Consider the following 24,757-nt stretch of genomic DNA (forward strand, 5'->3'; position numbering starts at 1 on the left):
CCCAGACATTACACCATATGTGACTGATATCAGCCTCTTATAACGCTCCAGTACTGATATAACCTCCAGATATTACACCATATGTGACTGATATCAGCGCCTCTTATAACGCTCCAGTACTGATATAACCTCCAGACATTACACCATATGTGACTGATATCAGCCCCTCTTATAACGCTCCAGTACAGATATAACCTCCAGACATTACATCATATGTGACTGATATCAGCCTCTTATAATGCTCCAGTACTGATATAACCTCCAGACATTACATCATATGTAACTGATATCAGCCCCTCTTATAACGCTCCAGTACTGATATAACCTCCAGACATTACACCATATGTGACTGATATCAGCCACTCTTATAACGATTCAGTACAGATATAACCTCCAGACATTACATCATATGTGACTGATATCAGCCTCTTATAATGCTCCAGTACTGATATAACCTCCAGATATTACACCATATGTGACTGATATCAGCCTCTTATAACGCTCCAGTACTGATATAACCTCCAGACATTACACCATATGTGACTGATATCAGTCCCTCTTATAACGCTCCAGTACTGATATAACCTCCAGACATTACATCATATGTGACTGATATCAGCCTCTTATAATGCTCCAGTACTGATATAACCTCCAGACATTACACCATATGTGACTGATATCAGCCCCTCTTATAACGCTCCAGCACTGATATAACCTCCAGAGATTACATCATATATGACTGATATCAGCTCCAATTATAACGCTCCAGCACTGATATAACCTCCAGACATTACACCATATGTGACTGATATCAGCCCCTCTTATAACGCTCCAGCACTGATATAACCTCCAGACATTACATCATATGTGACTGATATCAGCCTCTTATAATGCTCCAGTAATGATATAACCTCCAGACATTACACCATATGTGACTGATATCAGCCCCTCTTATAACGCTCCAGTACTGATATAACCTCCAGACATTACACCATATGTGACTGATATCAGCCCCTCTTATAACGCTCCAGTACTGATATAACCTCCAGACATTACATCATATGTGACTGATATCAGCCCCTCTTATAACGCTCCAGTACTGATATAACCTCCAGACATTACATCATATGTAACTGCTATCAGCCCCTCTTATAACGCTCCAGTACTGATATAACCTCCAGACATTACATCATATGTGACTGATATCAGCCTCTTATAACGCTCCAGTACTGATTTAACCTCCAGACATTACACCATATGTGACTGATATCAGCTACTCTTATAACGCTCCGGTAATGATATAACCTCCAGACGTTACATCATATGTGACTGATATCAGCCTCTTATAACGCTCCAGTACTGATATAACCTCCAGACATTACATCATATGTGACTGATATCAGCCTCTTATAAAGCTCCAGGACTGATATAACCTCCAGACATTACATCATATGTGACTGATATCAGTCTCGTATAACGCTCAAGTACTGATATAACCTCCAGACATTACATCATATGTGACTGATATCAGCCTCTTATAACGCTCCAGTACTGATATAACCTCCAGACATTACATCATATGTGACTGATATCAGCCCCTCTTATAACGCTCCAGTACTGATATAACCTCCAGACATTACACCATATGTGACTGATATCAGCCCCTCTTATAACGCTCCAGCACTGATATATCCTCCAGACATTACATCATATGTGACTGATATCAGCCTCTTATAACGCTCCAGTACTGATATAACCTCCAGACATTACATCATATGTGACTGATATCAGCCCCTCTTATAACGCTCCAGTACTGATTTAACCTCCAGACATTACATCATATGTGACTGATATCAGCCCCTCTTATAAAGCTCCAGCACTGATATAACCTCCAGACATTACACGAAATGTGACTGATGTCAGCCTCTTATATCGCTCCAGCACTGATATAACCTCCAGACATTACACCATATGTGACTGATATCAGCCTCTTATAACGCTCCAGTACTGATATAACCTCCAGACATTACATCATATGTGACTGATATCAGCCTCTTATAACGCTCCAGTACTGATATAACCTCCAGACATTACACCATATGTGACTGATATCAGCCTCTTATAACGCTCCAGTACTGATATAACCCACAGACATTACATCATATGTGACTGATATCAGCCCCTCTTATAACGCTCCAGTACTGATATAACCTCCAGACATTACATCATATGTGACTGATATCAGTCCCTCTTATAATGCTCCAGCACTGATATAACCTCCAGACATTACACCATATGTGACTGATATCAGCCTCTTATAACGCTCCAGTACTGATATAACCTCCCGACGTTACATCATATGTCACTGATATCAGCCTCTTATCACGCTCCAGTACTGATATAAGCTCCAGACATTACATCATATGTGACTGATATCAGCCTCTTATAACGCTCCAGTACTGATATAACCTCCAGACATTACACCATATGTGACTGATATCAGCCCCTCTTATAACGCTCCAGTACTGATATAACCTCTAGACATTACATCATATGTGACTGATATCAGCCTCTTATAATGCTCCAGTACTGATATAACCTCCAGACATTACACCATATGTGACTGATATCAGCCCCTCTTATAACGCTCCAGTACTGATATAACCTCCAGACATTACATCGTATGTGACTGATATCAGCCTCTTATAACGCTCCAGTACTGATATAACCTCGAGACGTTACATCATATGTGACTGATATCAGCTCCTCTTATAACACTCCAGTACTGATATAACCTCCAGACATTACACCATATGTGACTGATATCAGCCCCTCTTATAACGCTCCATCACTGATATAACCTCCAGACATTACATCATATGTGACTGATATCAGCCTCTTATAACGCTCCAGTACTGATATAACCTCCAAACATTACATCATATATGACTGATATCAGCCTCTCTTATAACGCTCCAGTACTCATATAACCTCCAGACATTACACCATATGTGACTGATATCAGCTCCTCTTATAACGCTCCAGTACTGATATAACCTCCACACATTACATCATATGTGACTGATATCAGCCCCTCTTATAACGCTCCAGTACTGATATAACCTCCAGACATTACATCATATGTGACTGATATCAGCCTCTTATAACGCTCCAGTACTGATATAACCTCCAGACATTACACCATATGTGACTGATATCAGCCCCTCTTATAACGCTCCAGTACTGATATAACCTCCAGACATTACATCATATGTGACTGATATCAGCCTCTTATAACGCTCCAGTACTGATATAACCTCCAGACATTATACCATATGTGACTGATATCAGCCCCTCTTATAACGCTCCAGTACTGATATAACCTCCAGACATTACATCATATGTGACTGATATCAGCCTCTTATAACGCTCCAGTACTCATATAACCTCCAGACATTACACCATATGTGACTGATATCAGCCCCTCTTATAACGCTCCAGTACTGATATAACCTCCAGACATTACATCGTATGTGACTGATATCAGCCTCTTATAACGCTCCAGTACTGATATAACCTCCACACGTTACATCATATGTGACTGATATCAGCTCCTCTTATAACACTCCAGTACTGATATAACCTCCAGACATTACACCATATGTGACTGATATCAGCCCCTCTTATAACGCTCCATCACTGATATAACCTCCAGACATTACATCATATGTGACTGATATCAGCCTCTTATAACGCTCCAGTACTGATATAACCTCCAGACATTACATCATATATGACTGATATCAGCCTCTCTTAGAACGCTCCAGTACTGATATAACTTCCAGACATTACACCATATGTGACTGATATCAGCCCCTCTTATAACGCTCCAGTACTGATATAACCTCCAGACATTACACCATATGTGACTGATATCAGCCCCTCTTATAACGCTCCAGTACTGATATAACCTACAGACATTACATCATATGTGACTGATATCAGCCTCTTATAACGCTCCAGTACTGATATAACCTCCAGACATTACACCATATGTGACTGATATCAGCCTCTTATAACGCTCCAGTACTAATATAACCTCCAGACATTACACCATATGTGACTGATATCAGTCTCTTATAACACTCCAGTACTGATATAACCTCCAGACATTACACCATATGTGACTGATATCAGCCTCCCTTATAACGCTCCATCACTGATATAACCTCCAGACATTACATCATATGTGACTGATATCAGCCTCTTATAACGCTCCAGTACTGATATAACCTCCAGACATTACATCATATGTGACTGATATCAGCCCCTCTTATAACGCTCCAGTACTGATATAACCTCCAAACATTACATCATATGTGACTGATATCAGCCTCTTATAACGCTCCAGTACTGATATAACCTCCAGACATTACATCATATGTGACTGATATCAGCCTCTTATAACTCTCCAGTACTGATATAACCTCCAGACATTACACCATATGTGACTGATATCAGCCCCTCTTATAACACTCCAGTGCTGATATAACCTCCAGACATTACATCATATGTGACTGATATCAGCCCCTCTTATAACGCTCCAGTACTGATATAACCTCCAGACATTACATCATATGTGACTGATATCAGCCTCTTATAACGCTCCAGTACTGATATAACCTCCAGACATTACATCATATGTGACTGATATCAGCCTCTTATAACTCTCCAGTACTGATATAACCTCCAGACATTACATCATATGTGACTGATATCAGCCTCTTATAACGCTCCAGTGCTGATATAACCTCCAGACATTACATCATATGTGACTGATATCAGCCCCTCTTATAACGCTCCATCACTGATATAACCTCCAGACATTACATAATATGTGACTGATATCAGCCTCTTATAACGCTCCAGCACTGATATAACCTCCAGACATTACACAATATGTGACTGATATCAGCCTCTTATAACGCTCCAGTACTGATATAACCTCCAGACGTTACATCATATGTGACTGATATCAGCCTCCCTTATAACGCTCCAGTACTGATATAAGCTCCAGACATTACATCATATGTGACTGATATCAGCCTCTTATAACGCTCCAGTACTGATATAACCTCCAGACATTACATCATATGTGACTGATATCAGCCCCTCTTATAACGCTCAAGTACTGATATAACCTCCAGACATTACACCATATGTGACTGATATCAGCTCCTCTTATAACGCTGCAGTACTGATATAACTTCCAGACATTACACCATATGTGACTGATATCAGCCCCTCTTATAACGCTCCAGTACTGATATAACCACCAGACATTACACCATATGTGACTGATACCAGCCCCTCTTATAACGCTCCAGTACTGATATAACCTCCAGACATTACATCATATGTGACTGATATCAGCCTCTTATAACGCTCCAGTACTGATATAACCTCCAGACATTACACCATATGTGACTGATATCAGACTCTTATAACACTCCAGTATTGATATAACCTCCAGACATTACATCATATGTGACTGATATCAGCCTCTTATAACGATCCAGTACTGATATAACCTCCAGACATTACACCATATGTGACTGATATCAGCCTCTTATAACACTTCAGTACTGATATAACCTCCAGACATTACATCATATGTGACTGATATCAGCCTCTTATAACGCTCCAGTACTGATATAACCTCCAGACATTACACCATATGTGACTAATATCAGCCTCTTATAACGCTCCAGTACTGATATAACCTCCAGACATTACATCATATGTGACTGATATCAGCCCCTCTTATAACGATCCAGTACTGATATAACCTCCAGACATTACACCATATGTGACTGATATCAGCCTCTTATAACTCTCCAGTACTGATATAACCTTCAGACATTACACCATATGTGAATGATACCAGCCCCTCTTATAACGCTCCAGTACTGATATAACCTCCAGACATTACATCATATGTGACTGATATCAGCCTCTTATAACGCTCCAGTACTGATATAACCTCCAGACATTACACCATATGTGACTGATATCAGCCTCTTATAACGCTCCAGTCCTGATATAACTTCCAGACATTACACCATATGTGACTGATATCAGCCCCTCTTATAACGCTCCAGTACTGATATAACCACCAGACATTACACCATATGTGACTGATACCAGCCCCTCTTATAACGCTCCAGTACTGATATAACCTCCAGACATTACATCATATGTGACTGATATCAGCCTCTTATAACGCTCCAGTACTGATATAACCTCCAGACATTACACCATATGTGACTGATATCAGACTCTTATAACACTCCAGTACTGATATAACCTCCAGACATTACATCATATGTGACTGATATCAGCCTCTTATAACGATCCAGTACTGATATAACTTCCAGACATTACACCATATGTGACTGATATCAGCCTCTTATAACACTTCAGTACTGATATAACCTCCAGACATTACATCATATGTGACTGATATCAGCCTCTTATAACGCTCCAGTACTGATATAACCTCCAGACATTACACCATATGTGACTAATATCAGCCTCTTATAACGCTCCAGTACTGATATAACCTCCAGACATTACATCATATGTGACTGATATCAGCCCCTCTTATAACGATCCAGTACTGATATAACCTCCAGACATTACACCATATGTGACTGATATCAGCCTCTTATAACTCTCCAGTACTGATATAACCTTCAGACATTACACCATATGTGAATGATACCAGCCCCTCTTATAACGCTCCAGTACTGATATAACCTCCAGACATTACATCATATGTGACTGATATCAGCCTCTTATAACGCTCCAGTACTGATATAACCTCCAGACATTACACCATATGTGACTGATATCAGCCTCTTATAACACTCCAGTACTGATATAACCTCCAGACATTACATCATATGTGACTGATATCAGCCTCTTATAACGCTCCAGTACTGATATAACCTCCAGACATTACACCATATGTGACTAATATCAGCCTCTTATAACGCTCCAGTACTGATATAACCTCCAGACATTACATCATATGTGACTGATATCAGCCCCTCTTATAACGCTCCAGTACTGATATAAACTCCAGATATTACACCATTTGTGACTGATATCAGCCTCTTATAACTCTCCAGTACTGATATAACCTCCAGACATTACACCATATGTGACTGATATCAGCTCCTCTTATAACGCTCCAGTACTGATATAACCTCCAGACATTACACCATATGTGACTGATATCAGCTACTCTTATAACGCTCCAGTACTGATATAACCTCCAGACATTATACCATATGTGACTGATATCAGCCCCTCTTATAACGCTCCAGTACTGATATAACCTCCAGACATTTCACCATATGTGACTGATATCAGCCCCTCTTATAACGCTCCAGTACTGATATAACCTCCAGAAATTACACCATATGTGACTGATATCAGCCTCTTATAATGCTCCTGTACTGATATAACCTCCAGACATTACACCATATGTGACTGATATCAGCTCCTCTTATAATGCTCCAGTACTGATATAACTTCCAGACATTATACCATATGTGACTGATATCAGCCCCTCTTATAACGCTCCAGTACTGATATAACCTCCAGACATTACACCATATGTGACTGATATCAGCCCCTCTTATAACACTCCAGTACTGATATAACCTCCAGACATTACATCATATGTGACTGATATCAGCCTCTTATAACGCTCCAGTACTGATATAACCTCCAGACATTACACCATATGTGACTGATATCAGCCTCTTATAATGCTCCAGTAATGATATAACCTCCAGACATTACATCATATGTGACTGATATCAGCTCCTCTTATAATGCTCCAGTACTGATATAACCTCCAGACATTACATCATATGTGACTGATATCAGCCTCTTATAACGCTTCAGTATTGATATAACCTCCAGACATTACACCATATGTGACTGATATCAGCTCCTCTTATAATGCTCCAGTACTGATATAACCTCCAGACATTACACCATATGTGACTGATGTCAGCCTCCCTTATAAGGCTCCATCACTGATATAACCTCCAGACATTACATTATATGTGACTGATATCAGCCTCTTATAATGCTCCAGTACTGATATAACCTCCGGACATTACATCATATGTGACTGATATCAGCCCCTCTTATAACGCTCCAGTACTGGTATAACCTCCAGACATTACATCATATGTGACTGATATCAGCCTCTTATAGCGCTCCAGTACTGATATAACCTCCAGACATTACATCATATGTGACTGATATCAGCCTCTTATAACACTCCAGTGCTGATATAACCTCCAGACATTACATCATATGTGACTGATATCAGCCTCTTATAACGCTCCAGTACTGATATAACCTCCAGACATTACACCATATGTGACTAATATCAGCCTCTTATAACGCTCCAGTACTGATATAACCTCCAGACATTACATCATATGTGACTGATATCAGCCCCTCTTATAACGCTCCAGTACTGATATAACCTCCAGACATTACACCATATGTGACTGATATCAGCCTCTTATAACTCTCCAGTACTGATATAACCTCCAGACATTACACCATATGTGACTGATATCAGCTCCTCTTATAACGCTCCAGTACTGATATAACCTCCAGACATTACACCATATGTGACTGATATCAGCTACTCTTATAACGCTCCAGTACTGATATAACCTCCAGACATTATACCATATGTGACTGATATCAGCCCCTCTTATAACGCTCCAGTACTGATATAACCTCCAGACATTACACCATATGTGACTGATATCAGCCCCTCTTATAACGCTCCAGTACTGAAATAACCTCCAGAAATTACACCATATGTGACTGATATCAGCCTCTTATAATGCTCCTGTACTGATATAACCTCCAGACATTACACCATATGTGACTGATATCAGCTCCTCTTATAATGCTCCAGTACTGATATAACTTCCAGACATTATACCATATGTGACTGATATCAGCCCCTCTTATAACGCTCCAGTACTGATATAACCTCCAGACATTACACCATATGTGACTGATATCAGCCCCTCTTATAACACTCCAGTGCTGATATAACCTCCAGACATTACATCATATGTGACTGATATCAGCCTCTTATAACGCTCCAGTACTGATATAACCACCAGACATTACACCATATGTGACTGATATCAGCCTCTTATAATGCTCCAGTAATGATATAACCTCCAGACATTACATCATATGTGACTGATATCAGCTCCTCTTATAATGCTCCAGTACTGATATAACCTCCAGACATTACATCATATGTGACTGATATCAGCCTCTTATAACGCTCCAGTATTGATATAACCTCCAGACATTACATCATATGTGACTGATATCAGCCCCTCTTATAACGCTCCAGTACTGATATAACCTCCAGACATTACACCATATGTGACTGATATCAGCCCCTCTTATAACGCTCCAGTACTGATATAACCTCCAGACATTACATCATATGTGACTGATATCAGCCTCTTATAACGCTCCAGTACTGATATAACCTCCAGACATTACACCATATGTGACTGATATCAGCCTCTTATAACACTCCAGTACTGATATAACCTCCAGACATTACATCATATGTGACTGATATCAGCCTCTTATAACGCTCCAGTACTGATATAACCTCCAGACATTACACCATATGTGACTAATATCAGCCTCTTATAATGCTCCAGTACTGATATAACCTCCAGACATTACATCATATGTGACTGATATCAGCCCCTCTTATAACGCTCCAGTACTGATATAACCTCCAGACATTACACCATATGTGACTGATATCAGCCTCTTATAACTCTCCAGTACTGATATAACCTCCAGACATTACACCATATGTGACTGATATCAGCTCCTCTTATAACGCTCTAGTACTGATATAACCTCCAGACATTACACCATATGTGACTGATATCAGCTACTCTTATAACGCTCCAGTACTGATATAACCTCCAGACATTATACCATATGTGACTGATATCAGCCTCTTATAACGCTCCAGTACTGATATAACCTCCAGACATTACACCATATGTGACTGATATCAGCCTCTTATAATGATCCTGTACTGATATAACCTCCAGACATTACACCCACCATATGTGACTGATATCAGCTCCTCTTATAATGCTCCAGTACTGATATAACTTCCAGACATTATACCATATGTGACTGATATCAGCCCCTCTTATAACGCTCCAGTACTGATATAACCTCCAGACATTACACCATATGTGACTGATATCAGCTCCTCTTATAACACTCCAGTACTGATATAACCTCCAGACATTACATCATATGTGACTGATATCAGCCTCTTATAACGCTCCAGTACTGATATAACCTCCAGACATTACACCATATGTGACTGATATCAGCCTCTTATAATGCTCCAGTAATGATATAACCTCCAGACATTACATCATATGTGACTGATATCAGCTCCTCTTATAATGCTCCAGTACTGATAAAACCTCCAGACAGTACATCATATGTGACTGATATCAGCCTCTTATAACGCTCCAGTATTGATATAACCTCCAGACATTACACCATATGTGACTGATATCAGCCCCTCTTATAACACTCCAGTACTGATATAACCTCCAGACATTACATCATATGTGACTGATATCAGCCCCTCTTATAACGCTCCAGTACTGATATAACCTCCAGACATTACATCATATGTGACTGATATCAGCCCCTCTTATAACGCTCCAGTACTGATATAACCTCCAGACATTACATCATATGTGACTGATATCAGCCTCTTATAACGCTCCAGTATTGATATAACCTCCAGACATTACACCATATGTGACTGATATCAGCCTCTTATAACGCTCCAGTACTGATATAACCTCCAGACATTACACCATATGTGACTGATGTCAGCCCCTCTTATAACGCTCCAGTACTGATATAACCTCCAGACATTACATCATATGTGACTGATATCAGCCTCTTATAACGCTCCAGTACTGATATAACCTCCAAAGATTACATCATATGTGACTGATATCAGCCTCTTATAACGCTCCAGTACTGATATAACCTCCAGACATTACACCATATGTGACTGATATCAGCCTCTTATAATGCTCCAGTACTGATATATCCTCCAGACATTACACCATATGTGACTGATATCAGCTCCTCTTATAATGCTCCAGTACTGATATAACCTCCAGACATTACATCATATGTGACTGATATCAGCTCCTCTTATAACGCTCCAGTACTGATATAACGTCCAGACATTACACCATATGTGACTGATATCAGCTCCTCTTATAATGCTCCAGTACTGATATAACCTCCAGACATTACACCATATGTGACTGATATCAGCTCCTCTTATAATGCTCCAGTACTGATATAACCTCCAGACATTACATCATATGTGACTGATATCAGCCTCTTATAATGCTCCAGTACTGATATAACCTCCAGACATTACACCATATGTGACTGATATCAGCTCCTCTTATAATGCTCCAGTACTGATATAACCTCCAGACATTACACCATATGTGACTGATGTCAGCCCCTCTTATAACGCTCCAGTACTGATATAACCTCCAGACATTACATCAAATGTGACTGATATCAGCCTCTTATAACGCTCCAGTACTGATATAACCTCCAAAGATTACATCATATGTGACTGATATCAGCCTCTTATAACGCTCCAGCACTGATATAACCTCCAGACACTACACCATATGTGACTGATATCAGCCTCTTATAATGCTCCAGCACTGATATAACCTCCAGACATTACATCATATGTGACTGATATCAGCCCCTCTTATAACGCTCCAGTACTGATATAACCTCCAGACATTACATCATATGTGACTGATATCAGCCCCTCTTATAATGCTCCAGTACTGATATAACCTCCAGACATTACATCATATGTGACTGATATCAGCCCCTCTTATAACGCTCAAGTACTGATATAACCTCCAGACATTACACCATATGTGACTGATATCAGCTCCTCTTATAACGCTCCAGTACTGATATAACCTCCAGACATTACACCATATGTGACTGATATCAGCCCCTCTTATAACGCTCCAGTACTGATATAACCTCCAGACATTACACCATATGTGACTGATATCAGCCCCTCTTATAACGCTCCAGTACTGATATAACCTCCAGACATTACATCATATGTGACTGATATCAGCCTCTTATAACGCTCCAGTACTGATATAACCTCCAGACATTACACCATATGTGACTGATATCAGCCTCTTATAACACTCCAGTACTGATATAACCTCCAGACATTACATCATATGTGACTGATATCAGCCTCTTATAACGCTCCAGTACTGATATAACCTCCAGACATTACACCATATGTGACTAATATCAGCCTCTTATAATGCTCCAGTACTGATATAACCTCCAGACATTACATCATATGTGACTGATATCAGCCCCTCTTATAACGCTCCAGTACTGATATAACCTCCAGACATTACACCATATGTGACTGATATCAGCCTCTTATAACTCTCCAGTACTGATATAACCTCCAGACATTACACCATATGTGACTGATATCAGCTCCTCTTATAACGCTCCAGTACTGATATAACCTCCAGACATTACACCATATGTGACTGATATCAGCTACTCTTATAACGCTCCAGTACTGATATAACCTCCAGACATTATACCATATGTGACTGATATCAGCCTCTTATAACGCTCCAGTACTGATATAACCTCCAGACATTACACCATATGTGACTGATATCAGCCTCTTATAATGATCCTGTACTGATATAACCTCCAGACATTACACCATATGTGACTGATATCAGCTCCTCTTATAATGCTCCAGTACTGATATAACTTCCAGACATTATACCATATGTGACTGATATCAGCCCCTCTTATAACGCTCCAGTACTGATATAACCTCCAGACATTACACCATATGTGACTGATATCAGCTCCTCTTATAACACTCCAGTACTGATATAACCTCCAGACATTACATCATATGTGACTGATATCAGCCTCTTATTACGCTCCAGTACTGATATAACCTCCAGACATTACACCATATGTGACTGATATCAGCCTCTTATAATGCTCCAGTAATGATATAACCTCCAGACATTACGTCATATGTGACTGATATCAGCTCCTCTTATAATGCTCCAGTACTGATAAAACCTCCAGACATTACATCATATGTGACTGATATCAGCCTCTTATAACGCTCCAGTATTGATATAACCTCCAGACATTACACCATATGTGACTGATATCAGCCTCTTATAACGCTCCAGTACTGATATAACCTCCAGACATTACACCATATGTGACTGATGTCAGCCCCTCTTATAACGCTCCAGTACTGATATAACCTCCAGACATTACATCATATGTGACTGATATCAGCCTCTTATAACGCTCCAGTACTGATATAACCTCCAAAGATTACATCATATGTGACTGATATCAGCCTCTTATAACGCTCCAGTACTGATATAACCTCCAGACATTACACCATATGTGACTGATATCAGCCTCTTATAATGCTCCAGTACTGATATAACCTCCAGACATTACACCATATGTGACTGATATCAGCTCCTCTTATAATGCTCCAGTACTGATATAACCTCCAGACATTACATCATATGTGACTGATATCAGCTCCTCTTATAACGCTCCAGTACTGATATAACCTCCAGACATTACACCATATGTGACTGATATCAGCTCCTCTTATAATGCTCCAGTACTGATATAACCTCCAGACATTACACCATATGTGACTGATATCAGCTCCTCTTATAATGCTCCAGTACTGATATAACCTCCAGACATTACATCATATGTGACTGATATCAGCCTCTTATAATGCTCCAGTACTGATATAACCTCCAGACATTACACCATATGTGACTGATATCAGCTCCTCTTATAATGCTCCAGTACTGATATAACCTCCAGACATTACACCATATGTGACTGATGTCAGCCCCTCTTATAACGCTCCAGTACTGATATAACCTCCAGACATTACATCATATGTGACTGATATCAGCCTCTTATAACGCTCCAGTACTGATATAACCTCCAAAGATTACATCATATGTGACTGATATCAGCCTCTTATAACGCTCCAGCACTGATATAACCTCCAGACACTACACCATATGTGACTGATATCAGCCTCTTATAACGCTCCAGTACTGATATAACCTCCAGACATTACATCATATGTGACTGATATCAGCCTCTTATACTGCTCCAGTACTGATATAACCTCCAGACATTACATCATATGTGACTGATATCAGCCTCTTATAATGCTCCAGTACTGATATAACCTCCAGACATTACATCATATGTGACTGATATCAGCCCCTCTTATAACGCTCCAGTACTGATATAACCTCCAGACATTACATCATATGTAACTGATATCAGCCTCTTATAATGCTCCAGTACTGATATAACCTCCAGACATTACACCATATGTGACTGATATCAGCTCCTCTTATAATGCTCCAGTACTGATATAACCTCCAGACATTACATCATATGTGACTGATATCAGCCTCTTATAACGCTCCAGTACTGATATAACCTCCAGACATTACACCATATGTGACTGATATCAGCCTCTTATAACGCTCCAGTACTGATATAACCTCCAGACATTACATCATATGTGAGTGATATCAGACTCTTATAACGCTCCAGCACTGATATAACCTCCAGACACTACACCATATGTGACTGATATCAGCCTCTTATAATGCTCCAGTACTGATATAACCTCCAGACATTACATCATATGTGACTGATATCAGCCCCTCTTATAACGCTCCAGTACTGATATAACCTCCAGACATTACATCATATGTGAGTGATATCAGCCTCTTATAACGCTCCAGCACTGATATAACCTCCAGACACTACACCATATGTGACTGATATCAGCCTCTTATAATGCTCCAGTACTGATATAACCTCCAGACATTACATCATATGTGACTGATATCAGCCCCTCTTATAACGCTCCAGTACTGATATAACCTCCAGACATTACATCATATGTAACTGATATCAGCTCCTCTTATAACGCTCCAGTACTGATATAACCTCCAGACATTACACCATGTGACTGATATCAGCCTCTTATAACGCTCCAGTACTGATATAACCTCCAGACATTACACCATATGTGACTGATATCAGCCCCTCTTATAACGCTCCAGTACTGATATAACCTCCAGACATTACACCATATGTGACTGATATCAGATCCTCTTATAATGCTCCAGTACTGATATAACCTCCAGAAATTACACCATATGTGACTGATATCAGCCCCTCTTATAACGCTCCAGTACTGATATAACCTCCAGACATTACACCATATGTGACTGATATCAGCTCCTCTTATAACGCTCCAGTACTGATATAACCTCCAGACATTACATCATATGTGACTGATATCAGCCTCTTATAACGCTCCAGGACTGGTATAACGTTCGGACTATCCGGGTGCGTTATTATATTCGCCGCGGTGTTTTTTTTAGCGTTGTTATTTGAGCCGGATATTGCTCCGCAGTCTCAGTGGAATTTGCCGGCTGATCACCGGGATAATCACTTCCATCCATTTCTCTCTTTACTTCCAGCGTAAAAAACACAAATAATCCTAATGATCAGGGAATATGTGATCCTGTCCGCGGCCGCAGTAATGATGGCTTCCAACATCCTGCGGTCCGCACCGCTCATCACACTGTTAATACAATCCCGCAGCCTCGTCCTCCATCAGCGCTGCACATCTGTGCGTCCCGCCGCTGCCGAGCAATTCCACTCCCATCATCTCTCCACTTTACCATCAGCAGTCCTGTGTAAACGAGGCGTAATCACGCTATAATGAGCTAGTCATACATTCTGTGTTACATTTACAAGATCTCTGCTTGCAGTCAGCAAATGCAAACAATCATTGTTAATATTCAGAGGCTGAAACCTCCACCCTAACCTAACACTTCTCACAGCTGAGGGTTTGTTTTAATTTCTCCCATTCTGGATAATCTTCTGTGGATTCCAGGTTGATACATTTTACCTGCAGTGATACATTGTATCCAAACAGCAGACCAGTGGTAATATTTACAGTAAGCTGATTTACAGGTGCGGACACAGACAGGCAGTGCCGTAACTATAAACTTCGGGCCCTGGGGCAAAACTTCGTAGTGGGGCCCAACCACCCAAGGGGCCCCAAACTGATGGTAAAAAAATGTTTTTTACCATCAGTTTGGGGCCCCTTGGGTGGTTGGGGCCCTGGGGCAGTGCCCCAGCTGCCCCGGTTGTAGTTACGGCCCTGCAGACAGGAGGGGCCCCTGTGCAAGAACAGTGTACGGACCCTCTGCAGCCCAATATTGGAAGCTGCTCTGGAGGGTGTGGCCCCTGACCTCTTGGGGCCCCGGTGCTGCTGTCCAGGTTGCATTAATGGGTGAAGATAGTAATAGGAGTACAGATCATCAGCAATGTGGAGTCTGAGCAAAAGGGTGGAAAGAAGGCGAAAAAATGGAAGAGCAATAGTTAAAGTTATGATGGCGTAACTCCAGACTGTCATCCCTGTACCTTGTGCTTATTACACACCGGCCTGTAATCACTTTAGAAGTATTTCAAGGTCGACAACCAATTAAAGGCGCCATCTTCCTTTTTTTTTTTTTCTCTATTTTTTGGTGGGTGGAGTGGGGGAGGGGAGGGGTGCTGCATACCTGGGTCTTCCTTACATCACACCCCAAGTTGCAGCCAATTCCTTGTCCTAATCGGAATCACAGACGTATTTTCTTCTTCTCCCGTTTCTGACTCATTCTTTCCCGGCCTCATTACTCACGTTTTAGTGCCTCTCTTGGCGCAGCTGGTGAGGCTGCCCGGCATCGGAGCCCCCGAGCTTACAGATGGAGCAGGTTGTAGTGAAGTCATAAAATATTATTTTCTACTTTATTTCACCGAATCATATTTATTCCAGGCATCTCGTGTCCTAAAATCCTTACAATGTAAATAAATGGAAATGGCGCTGACTGCGACAGCCGATGCCAGGGGGGCACGGGGTTGGGAAATGGAAGGCGTCAAAGTTTATTAATTGGCAGCAATGAGTCCACGTGTAGAGTCCCATCCCAGTCCTGTAAGAGCCAATGACTGTTGTGTGGAAAACTGTTTCCTTTGCAGTTTACAACTGTTTTGCCCTTGCTGTAATGGAAATCAGTAGAGAGAGCTGCAGTGTAAAGCATGGAGGGCAGACAAAGAAGAAACCTGAGGATGTTAATTTCAGACTACACGGCAAAAAAGAACCCCTCTAAGTATTCAAAAGTTAAAAAAAACAAACTTGCTATAGCTTTTAGACTTTTTGGCATTATGTCTCCTTTAAAAAATACAGATTCCCATGCTTTACACTGCAGCTTAGCTTGTTCAGACAGAAAACCCTGCACAAATTCAGCAGTGACGACAAACTGATACAAAATAGATCTGCAAAAAAAAAAAAATGTTTCAATTCCTGAAGGCCTGGCATTGGGAGGGTTAATCCCGCACACCGCCCACCCTCCTGCCTGATCTTCTCATTTTTCCATTCGGCACCAGACGTCTTTTATAAAAACCTTAAATCTAATATTCAGGCCTTGTGCTGTAAATTGGATATTTTTTGACCCCTCGGCGCCATGTTGTTCTTGGCCGCGGCGTCTTTCCTCCGGTTTCGCTTCATATTTACATTATCCCGCGTTCCCTCGGTCGCTGTTACAAACACTTTGGGGTCCGCCCTCCTCGGCTTCACGGCTTCTTGACTTCTAGAAAAGTTCTTTTTTTCATTTTCCCTTCATTTTCTTTCAACAAGAAAAAAAAAATGTATAGGAAGAATTTAAATTAAACCAGATTCTCCGCCAGAGAGAGAGACGACCCCTCCAGGTAACGAAAGACGGGAACGAGAGACTCGGAACTGCGAGAAAAGAAAAACCGGGAGGGAAGGGGCAAGCGGAAAAAGGGAATATACAGAACAAAGGGAAAGACGGCAAAAGCCCCCAAATCTGAAGAGATATCTGATGTTTCCTGAACCATTTCTGAATCTGTATATTAGGATATGGACTGGTGTATGGGTAGGATAATGGGCAGAGTAATGAATAGATCATAGTGATATCTATAGAATAATGAAGGGGTTATAGTTTAGGGTATGGACCGGTTTATGAATTGATTAGACAAGGGCAGGGGTATTCACTGGTTGCCTGATTGGCCTATAGAGTGATGTACTGGTAATTAGTAGAGAGGTAAGACCACGTTCACACTTCAGTATTTGATCAGTATTCTGCATCAGTATCTGTAAATGAAAATGAGGAGAGGAACAATCAGAGAAAAAAAATATAATAGAAGCACGTCACGGCTTCTGTATTTATCACCCACTCCTAGTTTTGGCTTATAAATACTGATGTAAAATACTGACCAAATACTGACCGTGTGAACGTGACAATATACAGTTAGGTAAGGATAGTTTATAGACTGGTGTATAGAGCAGACATGGGCGAGGGGTAAAGACACCTTTAGACAGATTATTTACAGTCATTGCCGAAACTGAAACAAGTTTTGATTTTCACATTTTGCCCCTTCAGTGTTTTTGCTCTTTTAGTCGCTGTTTCTATGGTTACTGACAATTATAAACATTCCAGAAGTTCTTACATTTTATTGACAAATCCATGAAGTTTCTGTGACGCCTCAATATTCCCAGCGCTGCCCCTTATTCTCCACACTCCTGCCCCTTATTCTCCACACTACTGCCCCTTATTCTCCACACTCCTGCCCCCTTATCCTCCACACTCCTGCCCCTTATTCTCCACACTCATGCCCCTTATTCTCCACACTCCTGCCCCTTATTCTCCACACTCATGCCCCTTATTCTCCACACTCCTGCCCCCTTATTCTCCACACTCCTACCCCTTATTCTCCACACTCCTACCCCTTATTCTCCACACTCCTACTCCTTATTCTTCACACTCCTGCCCCTTATTCTCCACACTCCTGCCCCTTATTCTCCACACTCCTACCCCTTATTCTCCACACTCCTACTCCTTATTCTTCACACTCCTGCCCCTTATTCTCCACACTCCTGCCCCTTATTCTCCACACTTCTGCCCCTTATTCTCCACACTCCTGCCCCTTATTCTCCACACTCCTGCCCCCTTATCCTCCACACTCCTACCCCTTATTCTCCACACTCCTACTCCTTATTCTTCACACTCCTGCCCCTTATTCTCCACACTCCTGCCCCTTATTCTCCACACTCATGCCCCTTATTCTCCACACTTCTGCCCCTTATTCTCCACACTCCTGCCCCTTATTCTCCACACTTCTGCCCCTTATTCTCCACACTCCTGCCCCTTATTCTCCAGACTCCTGCCCCTTATTCTCCACACTCCTGCCCCTTATTCTCCACACTCCTGCCCCTTATTCTCCACACTCATGCCCCTTATTCTCCACACTCCTGCCCCTTATCCTCCACACTTCTGCCCCTTATTCTCCACACTCCTGCCCCTTATTCTCCACACTTCTGCCCCTTATTCTTCACACTCCTGCCCCTTATTCTCCACACTCCTGCCCCTTATTCTCCACGCTTCTGCCCCTTATTCTCCACGCTCCTGCCCCTTATTCTCCACACTCCTTCCCCTTATTCTCCAGACTCCTGCCCCTTATTCTCCACACTTCTGCCCCTTATTCTCCACACTCATGCCCCTTATTCTCCACACTCCTGCCCCTTATTCTCCACACTTCTGCCCCTTATTCTCCACACTCCTGCCCCTTATTCTCCACACTCCTGCCCCTTATTCTCCACACTCCTGCCCCTTATTCTCCACACTCCTGCCCCTTATTCTCCACACTCATGCCCCTTATTCTCCACACTTCTGCCCCTTATTCTCCACACTCCTGCCCCTTATTCTCCACACTCCTGCCCCCTTATCCTCCACACTCCTACCCCTTATTCTCCACACTCCTACTCCTTATTCTTCACACTCCTGCCCCTTATTCTCCACACTCCTGCCCCTTATTCTCCACACTCATGCCCCTTATTCTCCACACTTCTGCCAATTATTCTCCACACTCATGCCCCTTATTCTCCACACTTCTGCCCCTTATTCTCCACACTCCTGCCCCTTATTCTCCAGACTCCTGCCCCTTATTCTCCACACTCCTGCCCCTTATTCTCCACACTCCTGCCCCTTATGCTCCACACTCCTGCCCCTTATTCTCCACACTCCTGCCCCTTATTCTCCACACTCCTGCCCCTTATTCTCCACACTCCTGCCCCTTATTCTCCACACTCCTGCCCCTTATGCTCCACACTCCTACCCCTTATTCTCCACACTCCTGCCCCTTATTCTCCACACTCCTGCCCCTTATTCTCCACACTCCTGCCCCTTATTCTCCACACTCCTACTCCTTATTCTTCACACTCCTGCCCCTTATTCTCCACACTTCTGCCCCTTATTCCTCCACACTCCTGCCCCTTATGCTCCACACTCCTGCCCCTTATTCTCCACACTCCTGCCCCTTATTCTCCACACTCCTGCCCCCTTATCCTCCACACTCCTACCCCTTATTCTCCACACTCCTACTCCTTATTCTTCACACTCCTGCCCCTTATTCTCCACACTTCTGCCCCTTATTCTCCACACTCATGCCCCTTATTCTCCACACTCCTGCCCCCTTATCCTCCACACTCCTACCCCTTATTCTCCACACTCCTACTCCTTATTCTTCACACTCCTGCCCCTTATTCTCCACACTCCTGCCCCTTATTCTCCACACTCCTGCCCCTTATTCTCCACACTTCTGCCCCTTATTCTCCACACTCCTGCCCCTTATTCTCCACACTCCTGCCCCCTTATCCTCCACACTCCTACCCCTTATTCTCCACACTCCTACTCCTTATTCTCCACACTCCTGCCCCTTATTCTCCACACTCCTGCCCCTTATTCTCCACACTCATGCCCCTTATTCTCCAAACTTCTGCCCCTTATTCTCCACACTCCTGCCCCTTATTCTCCACACTCCTGCCCCTTATTCTCCACACTCCTGTCCCTTATTCTCCACACTTCTGCCCCTTATTCTCCACACTCCTGCCCCTTATTCTCCTCACTCCTGTCCCTTATTCTCCTCTCTCCTGTCCCTTATTCTCCTCTCTTCTGCCCCTTATTCTCCACACTCCTGCCCCTTATTCTCCACACTTCTGCCCCTTATTCTCCACACTCCTGCCCCTTATTCTCCACACTCCTGCCCCTTATTCTCCACACTCCTGCCCCTTATTCTCCACACTTCTGCCCCTTATTTTCCACACTCCTGCCCCTTATTCTCCACACTTCTGCCCCTTATTCTCCACACTCCTTCCCCTTATTCTCCACACTCCTTCCCCTTATTCTCCACACTCCTGCCCCTTATTCTCCTTACTCCTGCCCCTTATTCTCCACACTCCTTCCCCTTATTCTCCACACTCCTGCCCCTTATTCTCCACACTCCTTCCCCTTATTCTCCAAACTCCTTCCCCTTATTCTCCACACTCCTGCCCCTTATTCTCCACACTCCTGCCCCTTATTCTCCACACTTCTGCCCCTTATTCTCCACACTTCTGCCCCTTATTCTCCACACTCCTGCCCCTTATTCTCCACGCTCCTTCCCCTTATTCTCCACGCTCCTGCCCCTTATTCTCCAGACTCCCGCCCCTTATTCTCCACACTCCTGCCCCTTATTCTCCACACTCCTCCCCCTTATTCTCCACACTTCTGCCCCTTATTCTCCACACTCCTGCCCCTTATTCTTCACACTCCTGCCCCTTATTCTCCACACTTCTATCCCTTATTCTCCACACTCCTTCCCCTTATTCTCCACACTCCTGCCCCTTATTCTCCACACTCCTGCCCCTTATTCTCCACACTTCTGCCCCTTATTCTCCACACTCCTGCCCCTTATTCTCCACACTTCTGCCCCTTATTCTCCACACTTCTGCCCCTTATTCTCCGCACTCCTGCCCCTTATTCTCTGCACTTCTGCCCCTTATTCTCCACACTTCTGCCCCTTATTCTCCACGCTTCTGCCCCTTATTCTCCACGCTTCTGCCCCTTATTCTCCACACTCCTGCCCCTTATTCTCCACACTTCTGCCCCTTATTCTCCACACTTCTGCCCCTTATTCTCCGCACTCCTGCCCCTTATTCTCTGCACTTCTGCCCCTTATTCTCCACACTTCTGCCCCTTATTATCCACGCTTCTGCCCCTTATTCTCCACGCTTCTGCCCCTTATTCTCCACACTTCTGCCCCTTATTCTCCACACTGGTGGCAATAGCCATAGAAATATCAGACTAAAAGATTGGAAAACACTGAAGCAGCAAACTTTGTGAAAACCAAAATTTCACTCTATCTGAACATTTTTGGCCGCGACTGTATTGGGTCATATACGGTGCAATGTATTGGGGAGGGATATAGAATTTGTATCAGTGGGATGGAGGTGGGTTATAGGTGGGGTACAAGCCAGGATATGAAAGCTGATAGGGGATTATATAAAGGGTCATAGATATAGATAAGGTTATGGATCAGGTCAGGTGCAGCCGCACAAGGACCAAGGAGGTCAGGGGGCCACTAACACCAGTGCAGGTGGAGTTGTGCATTATTAGGAGTTATTGGACTGCAAAGGGCCCTTATATTGCTCTTGCACAGGGGCCACATCTGTCTGCTGTTTGTGTTCACCGTTGGATCAGGTGATAGGTGGAAGGGTTATGAATTGGTACAGAATATGGATTCAGTTTTGGGTCAGGTTATTTTCTTATTTTTCAACATTGTAACAATGTGCCATGTTCTCCTGTACAAGACATATTGTCGGCACAGAGCAAGAGCAGCTCATCCAATATTATACAAACCCTCCGGACTTTGCTGCAGCCTCTGATGATGATGATGATGATGATGATCAAGGGTATTTCCAGCTTTCAGTGACTTTTTCTTTCGTTTTTTCAGGATCCTCTAAGGAGCTGGTGGAGACATGCTGTGCGGCTGGTCAGCAGTGGTCCATTGACCATGGAGAATGTGAGAACATGCCCCTGAGTGCCTCCGAGGACTGCAGGTATCTGATAACGCCCAGGTTATAGCAGCCAGGAATCTCGCTCCTCTTATCAGACTTCTTATCAGGATGTGTATCTAAGAAGTCACGTTTCTCCTTGCGGAGAACGACATGCTAAGCACGTCTAGGTGAGGCACGTCAAGGTGAGGCACGTCTAGGTGAGGCTCGTCTAGGTGAGGCACGTCAAGGTGAGGCACGTCAAGGTGAGGCACGTCTAGATGAGGCACGTCTAGGTGAGGCACGTCTAGGTGAGGCACGTCAAGGTGAGGTACGTCAAGGTGAGGCACGTCTAGGTGAGGCTCGTCTAGGTGAGGCACGTCAAGGTGAGGCACGTCAAGGTGAGGCACGTCAAGGTGAGGCTCGTCTAGGTGAGGCACGTCAAGGTGAGGCACGTCAAGGTGAGGCACGTCTAGGTGAGGCTCGTCTACGTGAGGCACGTCAAGGTGAGGCACGTCTAGGTGAGGCTCGTCTAGGTGAGGCACGTCAAGGTGAGGCACGTCAAGGTGAGGCACGTCAAGGTGAGGCTCGTCTAGGTGAGGCACGTCTAGGTGAGGCACGTCAAGGTGAGGCACGTCAAGGTGAGGCTCGTCTAGGTGAGGCACGTCAAGGTGAGGCACGTCAAGGTGAGGCACGTCTAGGTGAGGCACGTCTAGGTGAGGCACGTCAAGGTGAGGCACGTCTAGGTGAGGCTCGTCTAGGTGAGGCACGTCTAGGTGAGGCTCGTCTAGGTGAGGCACGTCTAGGTGAGGCACGTCTAGGTGAGGCACGTCAAGGTGAGGCACGTCTAGGTGAGGCACGTCAAGGTGAGGCACGTCAAGGTGAGGCACGTCTAGGTGAGGCACGTCAAGATGAGGCACGTCAAGATGAGGCACGTCTAGGTGAGGCACGTCTAGGTGAGGCACGTCTAGGTGAGGAACGTCAAGATGAGGCACGTCTAGGTGAGGCACGTCAAGGTGAGGCACGTCAAGATGAGGCACGTCTAGGTGAGGCACGTCTAGGTGAGGCACGTCTAGGTGAGGCACGTCTAGGTGAGGCACATGAAGGTGAGGCACGTCAAGGTAAGGCACGTCTAGGTGAGGCACGTCAAGGTGAGGCACGTCTAGATGAGGCACGTCTAGGTGAGGCACGTCTAGGTGAGGCACGTCTAGGTGAGGCACGTCTAGGTGAAGCACATGAAGGTGAGGCACGTCAAGGTGAGGCACGTCTAGATGAGGCACGTCTAGGTGAGGCACGTCTAGGTGAGGCACGTCAAGGTGAGGCACGTCAAGGTGAGGCACGTCTAGATGAGGCACGTCTAGGTGAGGCACGTCTAGGTGAGGCACGTCTAGGTGAAGCACATGAAGGTGAGGCACGTCAAGGTGAGGCACGCCTAGGTGAGGCACGTCTAGATGAGGCACGTCTAGGTGAGGCACGTCTAGGTGAGGCACGCCTAGGTGAGGCACGTCAAGGTGAGGCACGTCTAGATGAGGCACGCCTAGGTGAGGC

At 43.5% G+C, this 24,757-nt stretch overlaps 1 protein-coding gene across 1 annotated transcript in view; it reads left to right on the forward strand.

Annotated features, from left to right (window-relative positions):
• Window positions 1-24,757, forward strand: part of LOC141206882 (uncharacterized) — a 163,259-nt gene that overhangs the window by 86,641 nt on the left and 51,861 nt on the right. The window contains exon 3 of the mRNA XM_073664250.1: window positions 23,170-23,275. Within this exon, the coding sequence (XP_073520351.1) occupies window positions 23,170-23,275 (106 nt within the window). The remainder of the gene's footprint in view (window positions 1-23,169; window positions 23,276-24,757) is intronic.

This window comes from Phyllobates terribilis, unplaced genomic scaffold, assembly GCF_046119375.1.
Source record: "Phyllobates terribilis strain yellow unplaced genomic scaffold, ASM4611937v1 Scaffold_143__1_contigs__length_4665640, whole genome shotgun sequence".
Lineage (NCBI taxonomy): Eukaryota > Metazoa > Chordata > Amphibia > Anura > Dendrobatidae > Phyllobates > Phyllobates terribilis.